This window comes from Lontra canadensis, unplaced genomic scaffold, assembly GCF_010015895.1.
Source record: "Lontra canadensis isolate GAN:19392208 unplaced genomic scaffold, GSC_riverotter_1.0 scaffold79, whole genome shotgun sequence".
NCBI classification, from domain to species: Eukaryota; Metazoa; Chordata; class Mammalia; order Carnivora; family Mustelidae; genus Lontra; species Lontra canadensis.
Genome location: NW_022631073.1, coordinates 7,830,713 through 7,851,435, shown reverse-complemented (window position 1 = coordinate 7,851,435; position 20,723 = coordinate 7,830,713). Strand labels below are relative to the sequence as shown.

The 20,723-nt window shown below is 47.9% G+C and overlaps 1 protein-coding gene across 2 annotated transcripts in view; it reads right to left on the bottom strand.

The window, feature by feature from the left end:
* CPXM2 (carboxypeptidase X, M14 family member 2) overlaps positions 1–20,723 on the bottom strand; it is a 123,283-nt gene that overhangs the window by 93,724 nt on the left and 8,836 nt on the right. For both annotated transcript variants that reach the window (XM_032882129.1, XM_032882130.1), the window contains exon 2: positions 19,034–19,132. In XM_032882129.1, coding sequence (XP_032738020.1) covers positions 19,034–19,132 — 99 coding nt within the window. The remainder of the gene's footprint in view (positions 1–19,033; positions 19,133–20,723) is intronic.

Sequence of the window (20,723 nt, the reverse complement as noted above, 5' to 3'; positions counted from 1 at the left end):
GCAGAAAACACAGCAGGTGCTGAATTTCAGGTACTCCATTGAGCGAACCCTCCTATTACTCATTTAGGTGGTCAGGTGGCCAACACAAATTAAATATTATTTATTAGTTAAATAACGAAGAATAATTGTTACCCAAAGCATTTCTTCCAGGAAAAGAGAACATCTCATATGCACATGCATACTTTAATTCAAAAAGGAACCAAATAAGATTGCATATTCACCAAGATCATTCTTACGTTGATTAGTGGACGCCCCACACATCCTCTCACCAGGATACACAAGGTGGGGAAGAAAGTGCCCAGAAGTGGGGTGTTTATCGACTGCACGTCTAATATCAACCCAAAAGCTCAATGCCGGCCCTCTCAAGGGGCTCAACCATCAGGGCCACAAAGCAAGTGCGGAGTCCCAGAGTCAGCACCGCTGTCAGCTACCCCATCCGACAAATGTCCACTCTTGCCCACTCTTGATATGATGTGACAGCGTGGGCCAGAAAAGTCACTCCTTTGGTCCACAGTACAGCTGATGACGTCTTTGGTGAGGAGCCCAGATAAACACACACACACACTCAGACTGCACTCAAACACCGGCTTCCCTGAATCCTAATAAGGATGTTTTTTTCCCTTATCAGAAGACATCATCTTCAGAGAATCTGGTTTTGTTTGGAAGCCTTGTCTGTCGCCCATGCCATTACTAAAGACACTAGAGGCAGCCCCACACTGAGAAAGGCCACAGCAAAGTCACGGACGCACGGAGGTCGCTGGGGCATCTCTGGCTGTTAGAAACCAACAGTGGTTAACGTAAGCAGGAATGGAGATTGCTGGGGGCATGGTAGGAAGCTCCCAGAAGGGGCCAAGGCAGGGACACGGGACAGGTGCAGGGGGAGCCCCAAGAGCCCTATCACCCAGCCCACAAAAACCACGGACCTGTGCCCCTGGAGGACCAGACAAATCCCGACAGCACTTCCCGCCACACCACCCCGCCTCAGTGGCTGTGCCCAGCATCACACCCCTCCTCCCAGAGAGGGCCTGGCCCCCCGCATCTCCAGTCTGCCCACCAAAGTCAGGTGCTGTCGACAGGGGGCGGACGCCAGTCGCCCGCTCCCCGCTGCGCATGCGTTGGAGGGGGCATCTGGAGCCTGCGCAGCCCTGCGGGGGGGTGGGAGGTCCCACACCGCCCCCGCTCCCCACCCCCCAACCCCCCTGGTGAGATGCGTTCTCCAGCCCCACGTCCCCCTCCCCTCTTTTGGATTTTGCATTCTGCACTCTGGCTTTGGTCCCCAGGCACGGTGGCTCTCCTCCTTTGGTGGCCTCCTCTCCCTCCCCGAGTCCGCTCCCTCTTGGCTACTCCCAACCCAGAGTTGCCGCAACGTAAGTCTTAGTCAGCTCTGGCTGCTGTAATGAAGCCCCATGGGCAGGAGGCTTAGACACAGAAGTTTATCGCTCGCCTGTCTGGAGGCTGGAACGCCCAGGATGAAGGCATCGGCACGGCTGCCCTCTGCTGGGGCGGGGGAGGGTGCTGCCTGGTTCTCAGCCGCCCCTTGTCACCCAACCGCACATGGTGGCTCTCTGGGGTCACTCTCAGGAGGGCACTCACCCCGCTCATGAGGGCTCCACCCTCAGGACAGAAGCCAAAGCCCCTGCCTCCTCAGACCATCACCTTAGGGGCTAGGATTTCAACCTAGGAATTCTGGGTGTCAGGGGGTCCCAAATATTCAGGCCCCAGCAATGATAGTTCCGTTTCTCCCCTTCCTTCTTCCTGGTTCAGGGAGCCTTTTCCTCCCCTGCAGCTCAGGGCTGTCACCCTCCAGCTCCCAGAGCGTCATCCTTCCGTTGCCCCTGAGCAGGTCACATGGGCGCCCCGGCTGCATCCACGCGATGACAGACGCCACCTCCGCCAGCAGAAGTCAAGTCACCCATTTGAGGTTTCAACTCAGGACCCTCCCATGAGTGTCTCTGAAGACCAGACCGTTCCACCACCTTCCATATGTGAGGCCTGCTTAGCAGCAGAAGGCCATCCCGCTCCGGAGGTGACTGTCCTCAAGGACGTGTCCCCACTGCCTTCCACAGCCCACTGCTGAAGAAGCTCTCCAAGGCTGCGGTGACTTTCTCCTCCTCCAGAAGACTGTCCCTGCACACTCAGATGGCAGAAGCCCAGGGAGGGGTCACGGAGGTGCTTATGCTGTCTTTACCTGTGGAATTCCCTTCTGTCCCTCTGCGCCCCCCAAACTGGAACTTCTCCTTCCTCAGTTCTTCCGTTCCCTTCCTGCCACAACGTGCCTGCTTGACGTAGGCTTTGCCTCGATTCCCATGACCCTCAGTGAAATTTGGTTCAACACGCATTTCCCACATCGCCACCCGCAGGGCTGGGGCACCACCATGCCCGCTCAGCTCAACAGAAACACACGCTATCCCAGCTGGGAGCTCCCTGTCTCCCAGGAATCACATTTACAACTTTTTGTTTTTTAATTAATACAGTGTTTACACATAAAGTAGTGTATTTAGCACAACCTCTCTATCCTACCTGCCTTGATGCAAGGGTCGACAAGGCAAAGATCCTAGGTCAAAACCACGTTATTGTGGATAACAAGTTCCTAGGCCTATCGTAATGATTTACGTTGAAAGTCTGACCCAGGGATCTCCACATTTAGGAAAATGAAGGGTTTTCCTATACCGAAGGACGGAACAATGGAGAACAGCTCAAATAGCTTTTGATTTAGAGATCCTAAGTTAATTCAAAATACAGAGCACTGCAATGTCCATACTAAATACTTAACTCGGATGAATTCCAGCATATTTCCACCTGATTCATTTCTCCCCTCTTCTTCCTACCCCGTGAACATCATCCTTAAGGCTCTCGGCAGGTCTAGTTACGGTCCACAATGAGCAAAATGAGCAAAAAAAGCAGAACAACACTGCGTTGGAAAGAATACTGCAGAGGAAAATTAAGAAACCACTGCCAAGCACACTCGGCTGCTCAGGAGAAAGGTGCAGGTAGGAAATCGAAAACATACAGAGCAGTCCGGAGGCCTCGGACCCAGTCGGGTGAGGCTTGTCTCCCCTGTTGCTACGGCACTAAAACTCCCTCAGGTCCCCCACACTGCAGAGGCCTACAGAAGGTCCCGGGGACCATTCCTCCCTCCAGCTGCACTCCAAGCTATCAAAGTCCGCAGAGTCATACAAAGAAAAGGAGCCGGAAATGGCAGGCTGACCACATCTGGCCACCAGGCTCCATGACCTCGGGCCAAAGCTCCAGACCGCCTCCCACTCCTTGAGGTGACATCTGGAGAACTGCAGTGACTCAGCTGGTCCCTGGTTTTGGGCACAACAGAGGACTGCTGCGAACATTATAACCCCAGGGGCAGAAAGTAGCCAGACAGAATCCACAAGATGAATCAGCCTCCACATCTTCAAAATCAGAGCTCGGGGAGAGGCAGAGAGGGTAGAAAGGAGACAAACCATGAGCCCAGCTCTGGTCCCTGGCATGTCCGACTGCTGGAGAGGGACACGACAGTGAAACTCAGACCAACAGGAGACTTCTCACCGGCCGCCTGTGCACCGCAGGGCTCAGGAAAAACAAATCAGAATCAACAGTCCAGGTACCAAGGGCATTTTCAGAGATCTCATACTTAGAACATGTATCCCTTCCCATCAGAACCAGACACTCTTGCTGAAAGAACTTCTAGAAGAACGAGCCAGAGACACAGAGACCCACAGACACGCACAGCAGATGCGAAGAGTTGAGTATGCTATGAGGTACTTACTTCCTCCAAAAGAAGCCCAGAGAACTCTCCAACCAAAGCACTCCAGCATTGTGAGGTTAGAACAAGGCTAGAACAAGAAGTGAGAATTCCTTTGGTTTAAATTCTCAGAGAAACAGCCTGCCCTGTCCGAGGAGCTGTCGGCCACCATACCTCCCCCCACCACGGAGGGCTCGTCTGCACCCACCAGGACACTTCACCGAGGGGCCGGAAGTGCTGCCCCAATGAGCGAGTAGAACAGAGAAGAAACAAGTGCTTCCAAGCTCAGCGTAAATGGCCACGATCAGAAAGTCAAAAGGCCGGAAGCCAGAACTGAAATATGCTTGTGTTACAACCAAGACCGTCATGTCAGTGGAGATCACTGCCAGGCTCACAGAGAGCTGGGGAGCCTCGGGGAAGCTGAGCGCCCCCAGTCCCCCGGCCCAGCCCCGGCCGGGCTGCACAGAATCTGTGGGCCAGGGATCCCGCAGGGACCCCACGGCAGCCACAGAGCCCCCCCGCAGCACTGCTTCCTGCTCCTCGTACAGAACAAATCCACAGAAACTCCTATATGGTCAAGTTCTTGTTGTTTCTAAAAGGACAGAGAGTAATCCCCAGAAGCAGGTGGGGGAGGAGAATGTGAAAATGGGCGGGAGAAAGAAGACTTCAGGAAGATATTAGAGATACGAGATGTGTCATAACCGGAAGGAAAGAGGGTGACAGTCATCAAAGATGACTCCACATGGCTCCTAAAGGCAGTGTGAGTCTATGAGAAGGCCCTGTGTCCAGCGGGCACCGTCCACCAGGACTGGGGCCTGTTCTCCCTCCCCCCTCTGACAAGCACACACACGCTTCATTCAGTGTGACCCAAGCTTAAATTCTCTGCGTTGCGGCCACCTCACAAAACAGCTATGGGCAGGCACAACACACTGCTCTCCCAGTGGAGGCCCCAGTGGTCCAGAGTTACAGGGTGAGGTCCGAATGGAGAGTGTAAGTTAGAATTCTGGGTCTGGGGCACCAACCCCAACATCCCACCCCCAAAACCCCAATCTGTCTGGGCGGCAGCCATCATGACAGACAAGTCACGAGAAGTATTTTAAAAGACTAATGATGTGGGGAGCGATAGGCCAAACGTGCAGGCAACCTCCCTGAGCCCGATGCTCTGGAGGCATCTTGTGATTTCATCTCCCCAGGGACAGGGAGAGAAGGGCGTCCTCATCCCCATTTTACACGTATACAAACAAGACTGGAGGAAGCTTCCACAGAGTTAAACAGCTAAGTATGCGGGTTATAATTTAAAGATCGGGTACGCCGGACGAGCCCAGGCACAGCTGGGACGCCACCTGCTTGACCTGAAAAGGCAAGAGTGGGAGACAAATCCAAGTTTCATGGTGGTGTTTGGGGTCACGATGGAGAAAGGCAGTGGGGCCATGCCGGGCATCCCCAGCTGGCCGAGTAGAGCTCAGAGGCCCAGGCCAGTGGGCTTTCTGTGATCATCAGCTCAAAGCAGAGCGAAGAATTCTCCAAGACCTCGAGGGCACTGGCGGGGACAAGTGCACAGCCCTACTGTGGCCATAAATCGAAGAGCTCTGACATAGGACGTTCTGTCCCTCACCTTTCCTAAGCTGACATGCCCTTCCATGGGTGAGAAGGTGGAGGCAGCCCTGCTGCGCTGGAGGGCGGGTCTGCGATGGCTCCTGGCGGGTCTCAGACACGCCCAGCTTCCCAGAGGGGCAGGTCCCCCCCCCTCAGGGTCTAGGGAAAAGGAGTTCATGTCAGCCCTGTCCAGCCACCCTCGGAAAGCACCTCCCTCACCACAGGCCTCCTTCCCCCAGCGTTCTCACGGTGGCCCAACACCAGAACCAGAACCTCCTGGGGAGCTTTAAAAAAAACTGCGGTTTAGGGTCTCCTGGGTGGCTCCCTCATTAAGCATCTGCCTTCAGCTCAGGTCATGATCTCAGGGTCCTGGGATCAAGTCCCGCATCAGGTCTCCCTGCTCCGAGGAAAGCCTGCTTCTCCCTCTCCCACTCCCCCTGCTTGTGTTCTCTCTCCAGCTGTCTCTCTCTGTCAAATAAATAAATAAAATCTTAAAAACAAAAACAAAACACTGCTATTCAGAGCCCTCCCCAGAGACCCTAAAGAACAGGACTGCAGAGGGGCCCTGGTCTCTATGGTTCCCAGGTGATTGTGAGACCCTCAGAATCTGGCTGGTGTCTCCTCCCTTAAAGCTACAGAGGCTGGGAGCTTGCCTTGTGCTGGCCCTGTGGCTCAGGCACAGGAAATCCTCAGGGAGCAGTATCCGAGGGCTGAAGCCTCCTGCCCAGACCGTGCCCAGGGCACCTGCATCACAGCGGATCGGACTTCTGATCTGGTGGCTGCTCACTGAAAAGCCTCCAAGACCTGCTCCCTGACACCCACCTCTCTCATCCTACCCACCCCACCCCTGTTTAAAAAAGACACAAAGCCTCCTGTTCTCTCCCCTGGGGCAGCAACCGCGAGTGTCCATCCCTGGAGCCCCAAAGCCATCAGTATTTCCCAAGTAAATGAGCGAACGTGTTTCAAAAGCCAACAGAACTTATCATCCTTAGCCCGCACGCTGCGGAAAGCTAGTATTTTGTTCTTTCTATGTTGCTCATCAGGCCAAAAAAGGAGGAATTATTGTTTCAAGATTCAATCACCTGCTGATTATCCTTGTGAATTTTTCCATATCCAAGGACCACCTGCACGCTTCCTTTGTATTTTTATTTAAATCAAGAATTTTAATGGAAATAAGTGACTGCAAAAGGAAGTCTTTTTCTAGAAGACAACAGAGGGAAATGTCTTCATGATCTTACAGTAGGCGAAAGAAATTTAAACATGTAACAAAAAACACTAAAGGAAAATACTGATGATTTGTCTGTATTAAATTAAGAACATCTGTTATTCAAAAGACACGATTATCGGAGGTGAAGGGTGAGCCAGGAAGTGCAAGAAGATATTGCTGTGTGTACGTCTGACAAAGGACTCACAGCCACAGTGTTTCTTTTTAAAGATATTATTTATTTATTTGACAGAGAGAGAGACAGTGAGAGAGGGAACACAAGCAGGGGGAGGCCAGAGGGAGAAGCAGGCTTCCCATTGAGCAGGGAGCCCGATGCAGGGCTCGACCCCAGGACCCTGGGATCATGACCTGAGCCGAACTTAATGACTGAGCCACCCAGGTGCTCCCATCCACAGTATTTTTAAGAAAAGCAAACATACAAGGGCACCTGAGTGGCTCAGTCAGTTGAGTGTCTGCCTTTGGCTCAGGTCATGATCCCGGGGTCCCGGGATGGAATCCCAAGTCTGGCTCCCTCCTCAGCAGGGAGCCTGCTTCTCCCTCTCCGTCTGCCTGCTGCTCTCCCTACTTGTGCTCACTCTCTCTCTCACTCTGACAAAAAAATAAATAAATAAAATCTTTAAGAAAAAAAAAAAAGGCAAACATACAAAAAACCCTCCTATAAATCAATAAGAAAAACAATGAGCCAAGAGATCCGAGCAGGCATTCCCAAAAGAAGATATGCTGATGGTGAATGAGCGTTGGCCATCTGTCTTCAGGAAAATGCCAGTCAAGACCACAGTGAAATGTCGGGACCCACACACCAATATCAATGTAATTAAAAAGACAAATCAAATGTTGGCAAGGACGCAAAGCAACAATACAGGTAGAGACGTGGTAGCGGGGACAACCCATGTAGAAAACTCTCCAGGGGAATCCACTCAAGATATAAATGCACAGGCCCCGTGACCCAGCAACTCTACCACGGTGCTGACACCCAGCAGAATCTCAATCACACATACACCAAAAGACTTACACGCAGGAATTATCCCAGAAGCACTATTTATGAGAGCCGAAAACTGAAAACAACCCCAACGTCCATTAACAGGAGAATGAATAAGTAAATGGGGGTATATCCATGCCACAGAATACTATAAATCCTTGAAAATACACGGATCATAACCGTATACGATAACATGAAGGAATCTCATAAACATACTATTAAGTGAAAGCAATCAGACACAGTGTACGATTCCATGAATATTAAGTTCAAAAACAGGCAAAAGAAATCTCTGATGGTGATTATCCTTGAGAGGGAACAGGGCTAGTGACTAACTGGGGTAGGAGGGAGGCCTCATTGGTCTGGTCACCTATTTCTTATCTAAATGATAGTTAATATAGTGCATTAATATTACCCATGAGTGGAACATACGACAATCCAATGTGTTATGCTCTTAAGATTTCCCGACTTTTCTGTGTGTTACACTTCAATAATAATAGTAATAATAAAAAGACTTTGCTTTTCCTGACTGCTACAGCATACTAATACCAACTAAGTCTATTTGTCCAATTTTTAAAGAGAAGAGAATTATGCTGAGTTAAAAAAGCCAATCTCAAAAGTTACATACCATAAGGTTTACTTCATCTAACATTTTTGAAAACACAAAATTGTAGAGATGGAGATCTGCCTAGAGGTTGTGAGGAGTTAAGGACTATGGGACAGGGTATGGGGCTAGGAAGGGATGTCACAAGGAAGCCCCACATTGAAGGCACAGCCCTGTATCTCTCTATGATGGTATTCCCATGAAATGACAGATGTGGTACAAGGACGCAGGACTATACACACATATGCATACACACACACAGATAATGTGTGGAATCTAAATACGTTTTATGAATTTTGTTATTGTACCGCAGTTATGCAAAAGGTCAGCACCAGAGGAGGCAGAGTAAAGGGTACATAGGACCCATTTGTTTGCAACTTCCCGAGGATCTCTAGTCATTTCAAAATGAAAGTTTTTGTTTTGCTTTGTTTAAGATTCCTTAAAAAAAAAAAAAAAAAAAAAACTTTCTCACACCGTGTTCCAGGTTATTTAACGTATCTTATAAAATCACCAGTTGTACAGAAGTATCACAAACTTAAGGGAATTCTAGTTTAAACTTTTGCAACATCTCCCAAACATATCCTAAAAACCTACAAAGATTCTCAAAAGGAAAGAGTCTCAATAATGCTTCCACCTATTGCCAGATGTGCAAGATTATTCCCCACAGCTGAGTCAGATGGAGACAGCTGGAGAAAAAATGGAGATGTCCAGAGGAGGGACAAAAAACCCTTCATCCCTCTTATGTGCCTCCATTTTGAAGTCCAGGGTCTGCAGCAATGAGAAAACTGAAAATTCGACACCATCTGTAGTTTAGATCTGGCTTTCTACAGTGGCCAGGTGCTTGCCTCTCCTCCCCGACCCCCATCAGCTTTCCACAACTGCTTGGATCAGAAACTCTCAGAAAACAACTGGACAGGAAGGAGGGACAACTGTCACACAGAAGGACAGTGTGGGGCAAAGACAAGAACACTGACGACAGCATAGGAAAGTAATTACTGTTCTCCCACGTATCCCATCAGAAAAGAGGATCTAAGAACTGCAGCCAGGAAAGAAATCAGCACCTCAGGGAAGCAAAAATATGTAGAAGATAAAGATCTGCTTGAAACTGAAAACTGTACAGAATGTTTGCATGCCGACCCAGTCGAAACCTGTAGATCTGAGAAAGAGGGGCAACTGCCCCCCAGTGGTTGAAATCTGGCTGCATTTTGCCTCATTGAAAGATGAGTGAAGCACAAACACCGAGGTGCCATCTGTGAAGGACAAAATTCCACAAAAAAGAACATGAGCTATAGCTCCCAAAAGACTTCAAGCAATAATCACTTGAACGTGATTTCATGTAATAATGGGGAAAATATTTTTCCTAGAAATTGTTCATCCTAAGTATAGAAAAAGTATTTAAAATAAGGCCAGGAGCACCTGGGTGACTCAGTCAGTTAGGCGTCCAACTCTTGATTTTGGCTTAGGTCATGGTCCCAGGGTTGTAGGATCAAGACCCACGTCAGGCTCCACACTCAGCAAGGAGTCTACTTGAGATTCTCTCCCTATCCCTCTGCCCCTCCTCTCTCTCTTTCCCTCTCTCTAAAATAAATAAATAAATCTTTAAAAGAAAATAAGGCCAAATATTAAGAAAACTACAAACCCAAAGGCAGAACTAAAACCTATGGAAAGAGCCATTATTTTTAACCTGGGATCTCTGCCTATGAAGTAAAGAAAAATAAGTGAAAAAATTTAAGAAATGGAAAGAAAAAACAAAATTGCCATCATTTAGCCTACATTATGATTTGGTACTCAAATCCAAGTAAATATGCAAATGTTTTTAGTAAGAGTTTAGCAATGTTGCTGGGTATAAATCAGCATAGAAAAAAATCGCCTTCCCATATACTGGCAATAAAGAGTTAGAAAACTGAAATTAAAAGCATCACAACATAGCAGATATCTAAGAATCAATCTAATAAAGATGGGCAAGATCCATTTATTGGGAGATACGTAAAAAGATTTAGCAAGTGGGGAGATATACCATGCTCATGGATTAGAAGACTTAATGTTGTAAATATATTAATTCTTCCCAAACTGATTTATGGAATCTATGAGACTGTCATCAAAATTCCAAAAGTTTTTGGAAAGGTATTCGAAGATCCTGACTGGGTGGTGTAAATATACGTGCGTGCTCACACACATGTGCACATGTATGTCCATACAATGAGTCAAGAACAACCACAACTTTTGAAGAAAAACTAGGTCCTGCTCTACTGGATATCATGATATGTTAAAATGCTGTAGTAGTTAGAAGAGTAAGGTATTTCTAGCCATACCCATGTATGGGTAGAAAAATGAATTAATGATAAAGAACAGCAAGACTGAAAACGAAGTCATACACATATGGACTCTTAATCCCCAACAGACAGAGGTAGCTTTGCAAAACAGCATGGAAACAAGGAAAAAAGAAAATTGAATTCTGACTTCATATCATAAATAAACAAAGTCCATCCAGGTATTTGAAGACCTAACTGTGGAAAATAAAAACAGAAAGAAAGCTTTAGAAGGCAGTATAAAATATCTTCACGACGTTGGAGTAAGAAGGGATTTCTTACACAAGTCACAAATAGTAGCAACCTAAAAGAAAAAAAAAATCGATATATTTGGCTACATGATAATTAAGAACTTCTGTTCATTAAGATCTCACAAGAATGAAAAGCAAAAAACAGTATTTGCTACCAATATTATGAAATCAAAATTCAAACTCAGAATGGGTAAATCTATAAGGAAAAAAATAGAACGGAAATGTCATCAGAAAAGATATTCAAATGACAAATCTATGAGGAGATGCTGAACCTCATTAATAATTAGGAAATGCAAACGAAATCACAGTGAGTCGCCATCATACACCTGCCGGATTGGCAAATCCTAAAGTCTGCTCATAGAACAGTTATTTAGAATGTGAAGCCTAGAGCCCACACAATGCTGACAGGAAGTGAGAATGGCGTGCCCCTGCCCCACGGAGGGAAACAATTGAGCTTTTGTTCAACAGTGAAGCTAAACCCAACCATTGTACATCTAAATGTATGTATACTTAGAGAAACTTAAGCCCATGGGGGTTAGGATGTATGCACAGAAGTTTTCATGGAGGCACTTTTCATAAAATACAGGAACTGGAAATAAGTCAAGCATCCATCGGCACTGAAATGGATAAAAAAAATTGTTGTGTAGCCTTATGACGGAATCCCACCCAGTGAGGAAAATGAAGGAACTCAACAAATATAGAACGTTAATAGAAAATTATAAGGTATGTATGACTGAATATGCATAGCATAATTCTATTTCTATAAATTTCAAAATCAGGTCAAACTAACTTAGAGATAAAACATAAGTGGTAAAATTATGAAGAAAAGCTGTTAAAATTGGGGTAGAAGTCATCTCTACAGTGGACGGGATACAGATATGATCGAGAAGATTGACAAGTCTCTCCTTCTTGACTTTGGTGATGGTGCCACAGGGGCTAGCTTTATACATATTTGCTAGAAGAACATATATATCATTATGTAATTTTTCTATGTCTGCTTTATTTCAAAATAGAAGTAGGAAATAGCCTACATGAAGCAGTAAGAGTGGATATATTACACAGAAAATCACGTCAGTGATGTGGTAACAAATTTGTCAAGATTTTGGAATGCATACTGAAAGGACAAAAAAAAAGGGACAAATAGTACCACCAATTTTTTTTTGTTAGTGGAGGTCCTATAAAAGAGACAAAATTCCTTATGTAACTTAAAATACTCTTACCATATGATCTAGTAATTGTGCTCCCTGGTATTTGCCCAAACGAGTTAAAAACGTGGCCACACAAAAACCTGACCATGAATATTTATAACAGCTTTATTCATAATTGCCCAAAGTTGGAAGCAACCAAGATGTCCTTGCATGGATGAGTGGATAAACAAACGTATGCACTACATCCAGACAATGGAATATTATTCAGTGATAAAAAGAAATGAGCTATCAGCCATGAAAAGGCATGGAGGAACTTGACGTGCATATGACTGAGTGAAAGAAATGAGAAAGCTGGATACTTGATTCCAACCACACGAGATTATGGAAAAGGCAAAACTCGGAAGACGGTGAAAAGATCAGTGGTTTGCCAGAGGATCGGGGAAGGGAAACAGAAATAAGTAGGCAAAGGACCTACTTATTTAAGGATTTCTAGGGCAGTGAAACCATTCTGGATGGTATTACAACTGGAGCTATGTGTCGTCATACATTCGTCGAAATCCGTAGAATGTACAACACAGTGAACTCGCATGTAAACCATGGACTTCAGTTACGAAGAACGGGTCAAAATTCTCAAGAGGTTAATAATAAGGGAACCGAGAGGAGAAGCAGAGATATATAGGAACTCTCTGTATTCTGCCTTTATTTTTTTTCTAAATCCAAAATCAAAAACTTCTCTAAAATAAATAAGTAAATTGGCTGACATATTACAAAGCGTAAGTACATAAATGGCAAAAAGAAAATATATCAACAGAGTGACAATGTCTTCCAAATAAACCTTATCAAAATTAACTAAGATAATAGAAAATCTGGGGTGCCTGAGTGGCTCAGTAGGTTAAAGCCTCTACCTTCGGCTCAGGTCATGATCTCAGGGTCCTGGGATCGAGCCCCGCATCGGGCTCTCTGCTCAGCAGGCTTCCTCCTCTCTCTCTGCCTGCCTCTCTGCCTACCTGTGATCTTTGTCTGTCAAATAAATAAATAAAATCTTAAAAAAAAAAACAAAACTTGTCTTTAAAAAAATAAAGAAAGAATAGAAAATCTGATAGATCAATTACCATGAAAGAAAGGAGATATATCAAAGAACTCCTTGAGTGGAAAATGCCTAGTTTCAATGAATTCAGAGTCCCATTCTCCAGAACTTTCAAGGAATAGATCAGTCTGTGTTCCTGCACTGTTACAGGTTTTTTAAAAATGTGTCAAGCTCAGGTGCCCAAATGAATGACGGATACGAAGTTTCCACGATGGAACCCATTGTTCCAGTCACTGTTTATTCAAGTTACCTTATTAAATACTTATCCCAATCTTACAGGTATGTCCAATTATTACCCCCGTTTTGTATTTGAGAAAATTGAGGCATAAAGAGATTAAATAACACACTCAAGACCACACAGCTAGTCAACAGTGCACTGGGCTTTGAGCTCCATTTAGTACGGTTCCAGAGTTCTTAACCACCCTACCCTGCAACGTATAAAGAGAGGGTCCCTTGTCCTTCACATATAAAGAGTGCTTATAAAACAACACATACACACAAGGAGAATATGGGCAAGAGGCTGTAGAAGTTGGCATAAACCTTTCAAGAGAGCAGTGATGACTCTATGCGGTTCCTCTTCCAGGAAGCATGAGCTCAAGGGGCGAGCGAGCAAAGACACAGACAGAAGGAGGAGTGTGGAAATGTTCACAGCCTGGGAAGAACGGTCAGTTACGATTCCACCATAAAATGGAAACCACTTCACATCATGCCCTAAAAGGGTATTTGATGACCTAAGAACATAACAGTAGCACATGAACTAAGACTAGAAGGTTACGAAGCAAGACTAGTTCAATATTGTAGAAAGTGTGCGTGTCATCTACCCACATACCTGGAATTTGTTCCTGATGCATGCACGTGCACGCGCGCACACACACACACACACACACACACGCACGGAGAGAGAAGATTGGAGAGAGAGGCTCTGGATGCTGACTGTGATTATCCCTGGAAAATAAGACTATGGGTTTGTTTTATTCCCTTCTTTGTTTTTATATATCTTCCACATTTTCTACAAAGTGCATCCACTACTTTCATAGTCAAAATGTTTTGTAAGCCAGGAAAGAAATCTATTTTAGAATAGCTTCCACTTTGAGTTAAGTTTCTAATTATTTTTTTTCAGTTTTAGGGTATGACATGGCAAATTCGGTTTTCTGCTAACTCCATCCTGAGTCAGCAACCCATAAGTAAAGAAGAGGATCTCGTCGCAGAAGGGCCAAGAAGATAGAAAGAAGATGGGCAGATTGTCACAGGAGCAAAGTCCCACCAGCAACAAGAAGCACGTGTGCTGGCCTCGGCGACACGGACTCAGAAAAGGTGCCGCTAGAATTTCTACTCTATAAATGGACTCCTGTTACCTTGGTCGCCCAGAAACCCCCACCCCGGGGTCAGCTGGGTGATGGAAATGAGTGGAGCCCACAGGTGCTCCTGAGCACATCAGAGCTCTGGGCCCTGACCCCTTCTCTGGGAGGTATTTCTACCCCAGCAAGTCCACCATGGCCCGGGTTCCGAACCAAAGCTTCTACAGCCTGTGGCCCAGACTCGCCACCCTGCCCACACGGCATTAACAGAACTCACTTTACACTCGCAGGCAGCAGCCAGGCCAGGACCCCTAATCGAACCCAGTGAAGGCCCTGCCACAAAACCATTGGAAGAACAAAAGAAATCTCTCTCCATTGCAAAGGCAGGCCAGAAAATCCTCATGAGACACATTTCACATTAGAGACTGAAGAATAACTTTCTAGGCATGTTTGAGACACAGTGGAAAGTGGGGGAGCTAGCCAGGTGGGAAGGAGCCCTTGGTGTCCCAACTGCCCACATCCATCAGACTTCCCAAGAGAGGCGGGTCCAAGATGCATGTGACCCTGTCTCAATTTTGGCTCCTCGCCACCCCTCCCACTTACAGAAGGATCTGAAATACCCCCAGAGATGTGACTGTGTATCATAGCGTCTTCCAGGTCAGCCAGGACTCCCTCCCCTGCTTTCAACAGCTGTGCCAGGTGTCCGGGGGAGACCAGAGCTGAGCCCCCGAGAGGCACCGAGCCAGGCAACACCGGGGAAAGGCTCACAACATGGGTGTGGATGAAAAACCAAACTGTCTCTGCTACAGTGAAAAACTCTCAAGTGTCACACACACACACACACACACACACACACACGCACACACTAGGGGGGTCAATCCCCAAGCATGCTACCTGGCTGATGCCTTGATTCTCACCCAGCCCAGGCATGAGGAAGCTCCCGTTCACCAACGTGCATCACTTGGGGAAAACCATTCTACTTCTGTGATGGTGGGACATCACGTTCCTCCCCTACAGATCCAAGAGCTTTTCCTGTGGAGGCCAGCCCTGCCCTTCTGGGTTGTGAAGAAGCCACTGGAACGTACGTCCAACACCTGCTCTGGAGCCCAGAACACTAGTGCAACACAGGGCAGGTGTTCAATAAACGAGCCTGCCAGTGTTGTCGAGTGCTGCTCCAAGTCCGGGTGTCTCCTGAGAAGAGGCAGGGGAGACTAAGCTCTTGACTACTCAGCCTCACAGAGGAGAAGAGCTGCCTGCAGGGATCACGAGGACGTGAGACAGGAAGGGACTGGGACTCTGAGGAGGAGGTGTAGGGAAATGAAAGAGAGGTGATCAGGGCAGTCTTCCTGGAGGCAGTGTTTGCAGAAAAGTGAAGTTCTGAGACAGGGTGGGCAAACCTCAGCCCCTGGGATGGCCAGGTCCAGGCCACCCCCTGTGTCTGTATGGCCGAACAGGTAAGAATAGTTTGTTGTTGTTGTTGTTGTTTTAAGATTTTTATTATTTATTTATTTGACAGACAGAGATCACAAGTAGGCAGAGAGGCAGGCAGAGAGAGAGACAGGGAAGCAGGCTCCCTGCCAAGCAGAGAGCCCGATGTGGGGCTCGATCCCAGGACCCTGGGATCATGACCTGAGCCGAAGGCAGAGGCTTTAACCACTGAGCCACCCAGGTGCCCGTTTTGTATTTTTTTAATGATCACATTTTAAATGGTTATTTAAGTAATGACATAATATCCTCAATTTTGCTTCTTGGCCAATAAACCATGTATTTATGATCTGATCCTTTAAAAATGTCTGCCAAGTCCTCTAACTGAGGCACAAAAAAAATAAAAAAAAAAAAAGAACCACACAGATGGCAAATAAAAGGCATCGCTAATTCTCACTGAGGGCTTGCTGTGGGCTGTGTGCTGTACCCTTCAGACAATCCTGAGTCTTCAAAATAGCCCTCTAAAGGCATCTCTCCCCACTCTGGTGGAGGAGGAAAGGGAGTCCCAGAGAACGGAGGAACTTGTCCGGGGTCGCACGGGCAGTGAGAGTAGAGCCTGACCCAAAGCCGTCCTCTCCGCCATCCGCTTAGACACTCTTCCAGGTCCCTTTGGAGAAAACACGTGAACCATGGGCTTCAGCACAGGACACGGTGTGAGAAACTAGCCCATCTGGCTGGGGGGGGGGGGGTGGGGGGCAGGAGGCAGAGGCCAGAAATGAGAAGCGAATAGAAACAAGCAAGTTCTCCCAGGTCCTCAGCTCACAGCGGGCCCCTGGGCACGGTCCCGCACTCCTGCAGACGCGGCCCGGAGCCAAGGGGCCCTGACCTTTTAGCGAGGGCATGGAAGAGTCACACGGCAAAGGGCTGGACCCAAGGAGAGGGGAAGAGCTAGAGCAATAAGTCAGCCGGCTGTGCCAGTGACTTTGAGACAACATCCAAGATGCATTTCGGAACCTGCCCGAGCGGACGGTGCTCTTCAGTCCGTTATGCGTTCTCGCCCTCAAAGCGAAAGTTCGTAAGGGAGAGTCTGCGTCTGATGCAAACTCAAGATGTTATCTGCTCACATAACCAGTGTGTGTGTGGGGGGGTGTTAATATCTGTGCCACCCACCACCTTGAAAACGAAGCGGGTCACATCTCCATCTGCCACCTTGGGCACAATATAGGGGATGTCCGTTCCACTGGCCACCCAACCCCTTCATGCTGCCACCTCTCCAGCAAGCCCCCCAAGGGAGACCAGAGCAGAGACACAGAGGAGGCTGAGCACAGGGTCCTGAGAGCGCCCGGCTGTGGATCTGAGGCCCCGTTCCACCCAGCACCACGCCCCAGGCGCCCCTGCCTCACCCGAGCCAGCGTCCCTAACTGCTGTGCTGTCTGCCTCCCCAGCCACAGTCCTCTGTCCCTTCCATATTGCATTTCACAGCCCCCCATGGCATCTCTGCCCTCCAGCGTCATCCCGATTTTTCAAGCTTGTTTTAACAAAAGAACAATGTAAACAAATTTCGTAGACCAGAGTCACTCGTCGAGCACTCAGTGAATCAGAGCCACAGTGGCTGTCTCGGAGACCAGGGACCCCAGCCCCTTCAGAAAGAGCTCTGAGGCCAAGGCCCGGGGAGCAATTCTGCGTGGGGTAGCATATGTGTGTTCGTGTGTGTGTGTCAATAAACGGGCCTTGAAAACTCTTTTTGAAAATGCTTCCCCAAATATTAATAACTTACAATTCTGGCAATAACTAAAACAATTCAAACCAACCCTTGTGCTGAAGCTAAAAAAAAAAAAAAAAGACTAGACAGAATATTTTTTCAATGTTTAAAGCATGCAAATATTAACAAGACAATAAGGGACTCTGAGGCCCAAGTAGGATGGGAGTGAGAGCCCAGAGCACAGAGGCCGGCACTGGGAGCTGCCCTGCCCTGGGGCATCTGGGGTCCTGGAGGAACAGCTGGTCTTCCAGTCAGCCTGCTGGGACAAGGGGACAGAAGTCATGCCCAAGGCCCACCGGAGGTGGGAGTTTTATTACCACCCATCTGTTGAGACCCCAAAGGTCACCAGGGTTCAGCAGGTGAATAAGCAGAAACACAGCCCCACATCACGTGTCTTCAACATCCCCACCCACCCCGCCGCGATGCCCACGGGTACCCTGCAGGCCTGAGACTTTAAGACAGAATATAATGCTCGGTTGTTAAGTGACTGCAGAATGTGACTATTGCTGAATTTCCATGTTTATTTTAGGACGCACTCTTAATCATACCTTTGATGGCTCTGACGGTGAGCTTTTGGTTAGAAACACAGACCCCAACCACTGCCTAAGGGAACAGAGCATTCCCTTTAGGACAGTCGAGGCTGTGACATAGTGCACGGGCTCACACGGCAGCTGACCACGGACCCTGCATCCAGAAATGCAAATTTGTGAAATGCTGTGTTTATTTAAGCCACTGTCCTCCTGAGCAGAAAGCCTAGAACCAGAAAATCTTGGGTTCAAATCCCCGTTTCGCCACTTAGAGGCTGCATAACCACAGGCAAAGGGCACAAACTACCAAGTCTCGTCCTCCTTATCCATAAAAGATTCACAATGTTGATGATGACACCAGGAATGTCCACCACACACAGAGAGGCATGGGTCGATACCAAAGGTGAGACCCCTTGCCTGACCTGAAGCCACGGAGAGCAGAAGCATTTTACAAACACTATCAGCGTTTGCAGACATGTGATCCTGGATACCAGAGCGTCACAGACAATAATCATAATGCTAGTAGTCAGTCTAGTAAGAGCTATTCCAAACGGGCCAGAGTTGGCCCAGGAGTCTAGGAGTAATGACTTCGACCATTCTAAAGTAAATAATTAAAAGACTAATATTTTTACAAGGGAGTAAGACCCCAAGACCAGCATCATGGGGCTTGTAAATGGAAAACTTACTCTGACTCCAGAGGCCCCAGGGTCTGGTTGGAAGATAAGAAATGTACATGCAATATACATGGGCAGCTCTGAGGCCCCACAAGAAAGGAAATGAGATTGTTTTGGGGTTGGAGTGGGGGAAGTGGAAGGGTCCAGGAAGGCAACCCAGGGCTCTGGGAGATTCAGAAATGACTTCATTTGAGCCAATGGGTAAAAGATGTGGATGACTGTGGCTGCAGAGGACAGGGCGGCTGGGAACGTCTGCACCCCCAAATGGTAATGGCAAAAGGAGAGGCCAGAGAGGCTGCCAGCCACCCCAGGCAGCCCCAGGGGGCATCTGCGGCTGCCAGTTGCTCCAGGGGCCACCGCCCTCCCTGGGTGGGTGATGGAACCAGCAGGAGCTTCTCCACAGAGCCTCACTCACTCTCTCTGACATCGTCACGGGCCACGGGAACGCTGTGATCATCATTGGCAGCCTTCTCAGAGCTCTTGGTTCTCACGCCTTTTCTGTTGCTATTTTTACCTAAAAAGAAGGAGAGAGAGAAATGCCTTTACTTCCACATACGTCCCATGGGGAGAGCTCAACCATCTTCTGCAAAGCAGCATCTGCCCCCTCTGCGTCCCCTGTCCCCAGGGATGGCACTCCGGACTCTGAGGTGCTTGCTGGAGATTACAGGAGAGGAAGCGTGCTATTGTGAACACCCGGGGAAATGAACTCTCCTTCAGATGGGGAGACAAACCTAAAAGACTCTTAACCATAGGACACAAACTGAGGGTCAAGGAAAGGGAGGTGTGTGGGGGGATGGGGTAGCTGGGTGATGGGTACTAAGGAGGGCACGCGACGTAATGAGCATTGGGTGTTATATGCAACTGATTACTGAATTACTGAACTCTACCTCTGAAACCCATTAATACAATATATATTAATTAACTGAAATTAAATAAAAGTAAATTAAATTGAAAGAAAGAAAGAAATACTCTTAATAAAGACAATGTACACTTGTCAGTCAACACTACTCTAAGAATGCAAAAATACCATGGTAGTACTTTCACCCACTCTGGGGCCCAGAGAGCGACAGCACACCTAACTGATAAAACAGAGCGGGAACTCTGGACTCCTGACCCCAGAGTTAGCATTTCCCACCATGCTGGGCTCCTCCTTCCAATTCTTTCCAAGGCCCTGGCTGGGTACCTGGGGGTGGGAGTGAGGGGTGGCGCTCCTAACCAACTGGAGAGATCCTTACCAGGGCCTAGGAAGGCTACCTGCTCATGCCTCTGGCCCCTTCAGCTTCTTCTCACACTGAGCTCCCTCTCTCTACTCCTGAAACACCAGCCTCTTTGCCGCCTTCAGCTCATGTGCTGTTCCCTCCTCCTGGAGCACCCTTCCATTCATCTCTGTCTCATTAACTCCCACTAATCTTGCAAATCTCAGCTCTGGCATCTCCCCTTTTGGTTCTCCTGAACTCCCCACCTAAATCAATGCCTCCTTTGGTGGGCTCTGATAACACCCATCTTAGGTCAAGTTGCCTCTAAGCAGAGCTTGATGCAGGGGTTCAGGTGTACATGATATACTGGGGGAGGGCTCTAAAGGGAAAGCGGAGGGAGAAGCAGGATAGGGCAGAGGAAGGAGCTAAGTAAGGCTGTCCTCCCTCTTAGCCAGAGGCTGGCTCAGTCTGATCCCATGGGGAGCTCTGCAGCAGGAACTACACAAATCATGGCCCCCACCTTGGGAAAAGAAGCCACCTTTTATACTGCTGGTTAGCCTCTGGCTACAGATGGACCAACTGGGGTGTGAGAACCAGGCTTCCAGGAGCAATGTTCCAGAGAAGGCATCAGCTATGAGCCATCGCAGTCAAGAACCCCACAGCTGGGAGATGGGTGTACCTGCAGGAAGAAGGCCTGGGCGGAGCACGAGCAGCCCCTACTGTCAGTCCACACACCTGTGCTGTGCAGCACCACGAGCATGTAACATATGCTGGTCTATTAGCAAGGGCAGGGACTGTGTCTAGTTTTGCTTCCTGCTCTGTCTCTGGAGTCTGGTGCAGAATAAGCCATGACGAATGAGTGAATGGACACACTAACGAGTCACTGAATGACAAAGAGACAAAAATTAG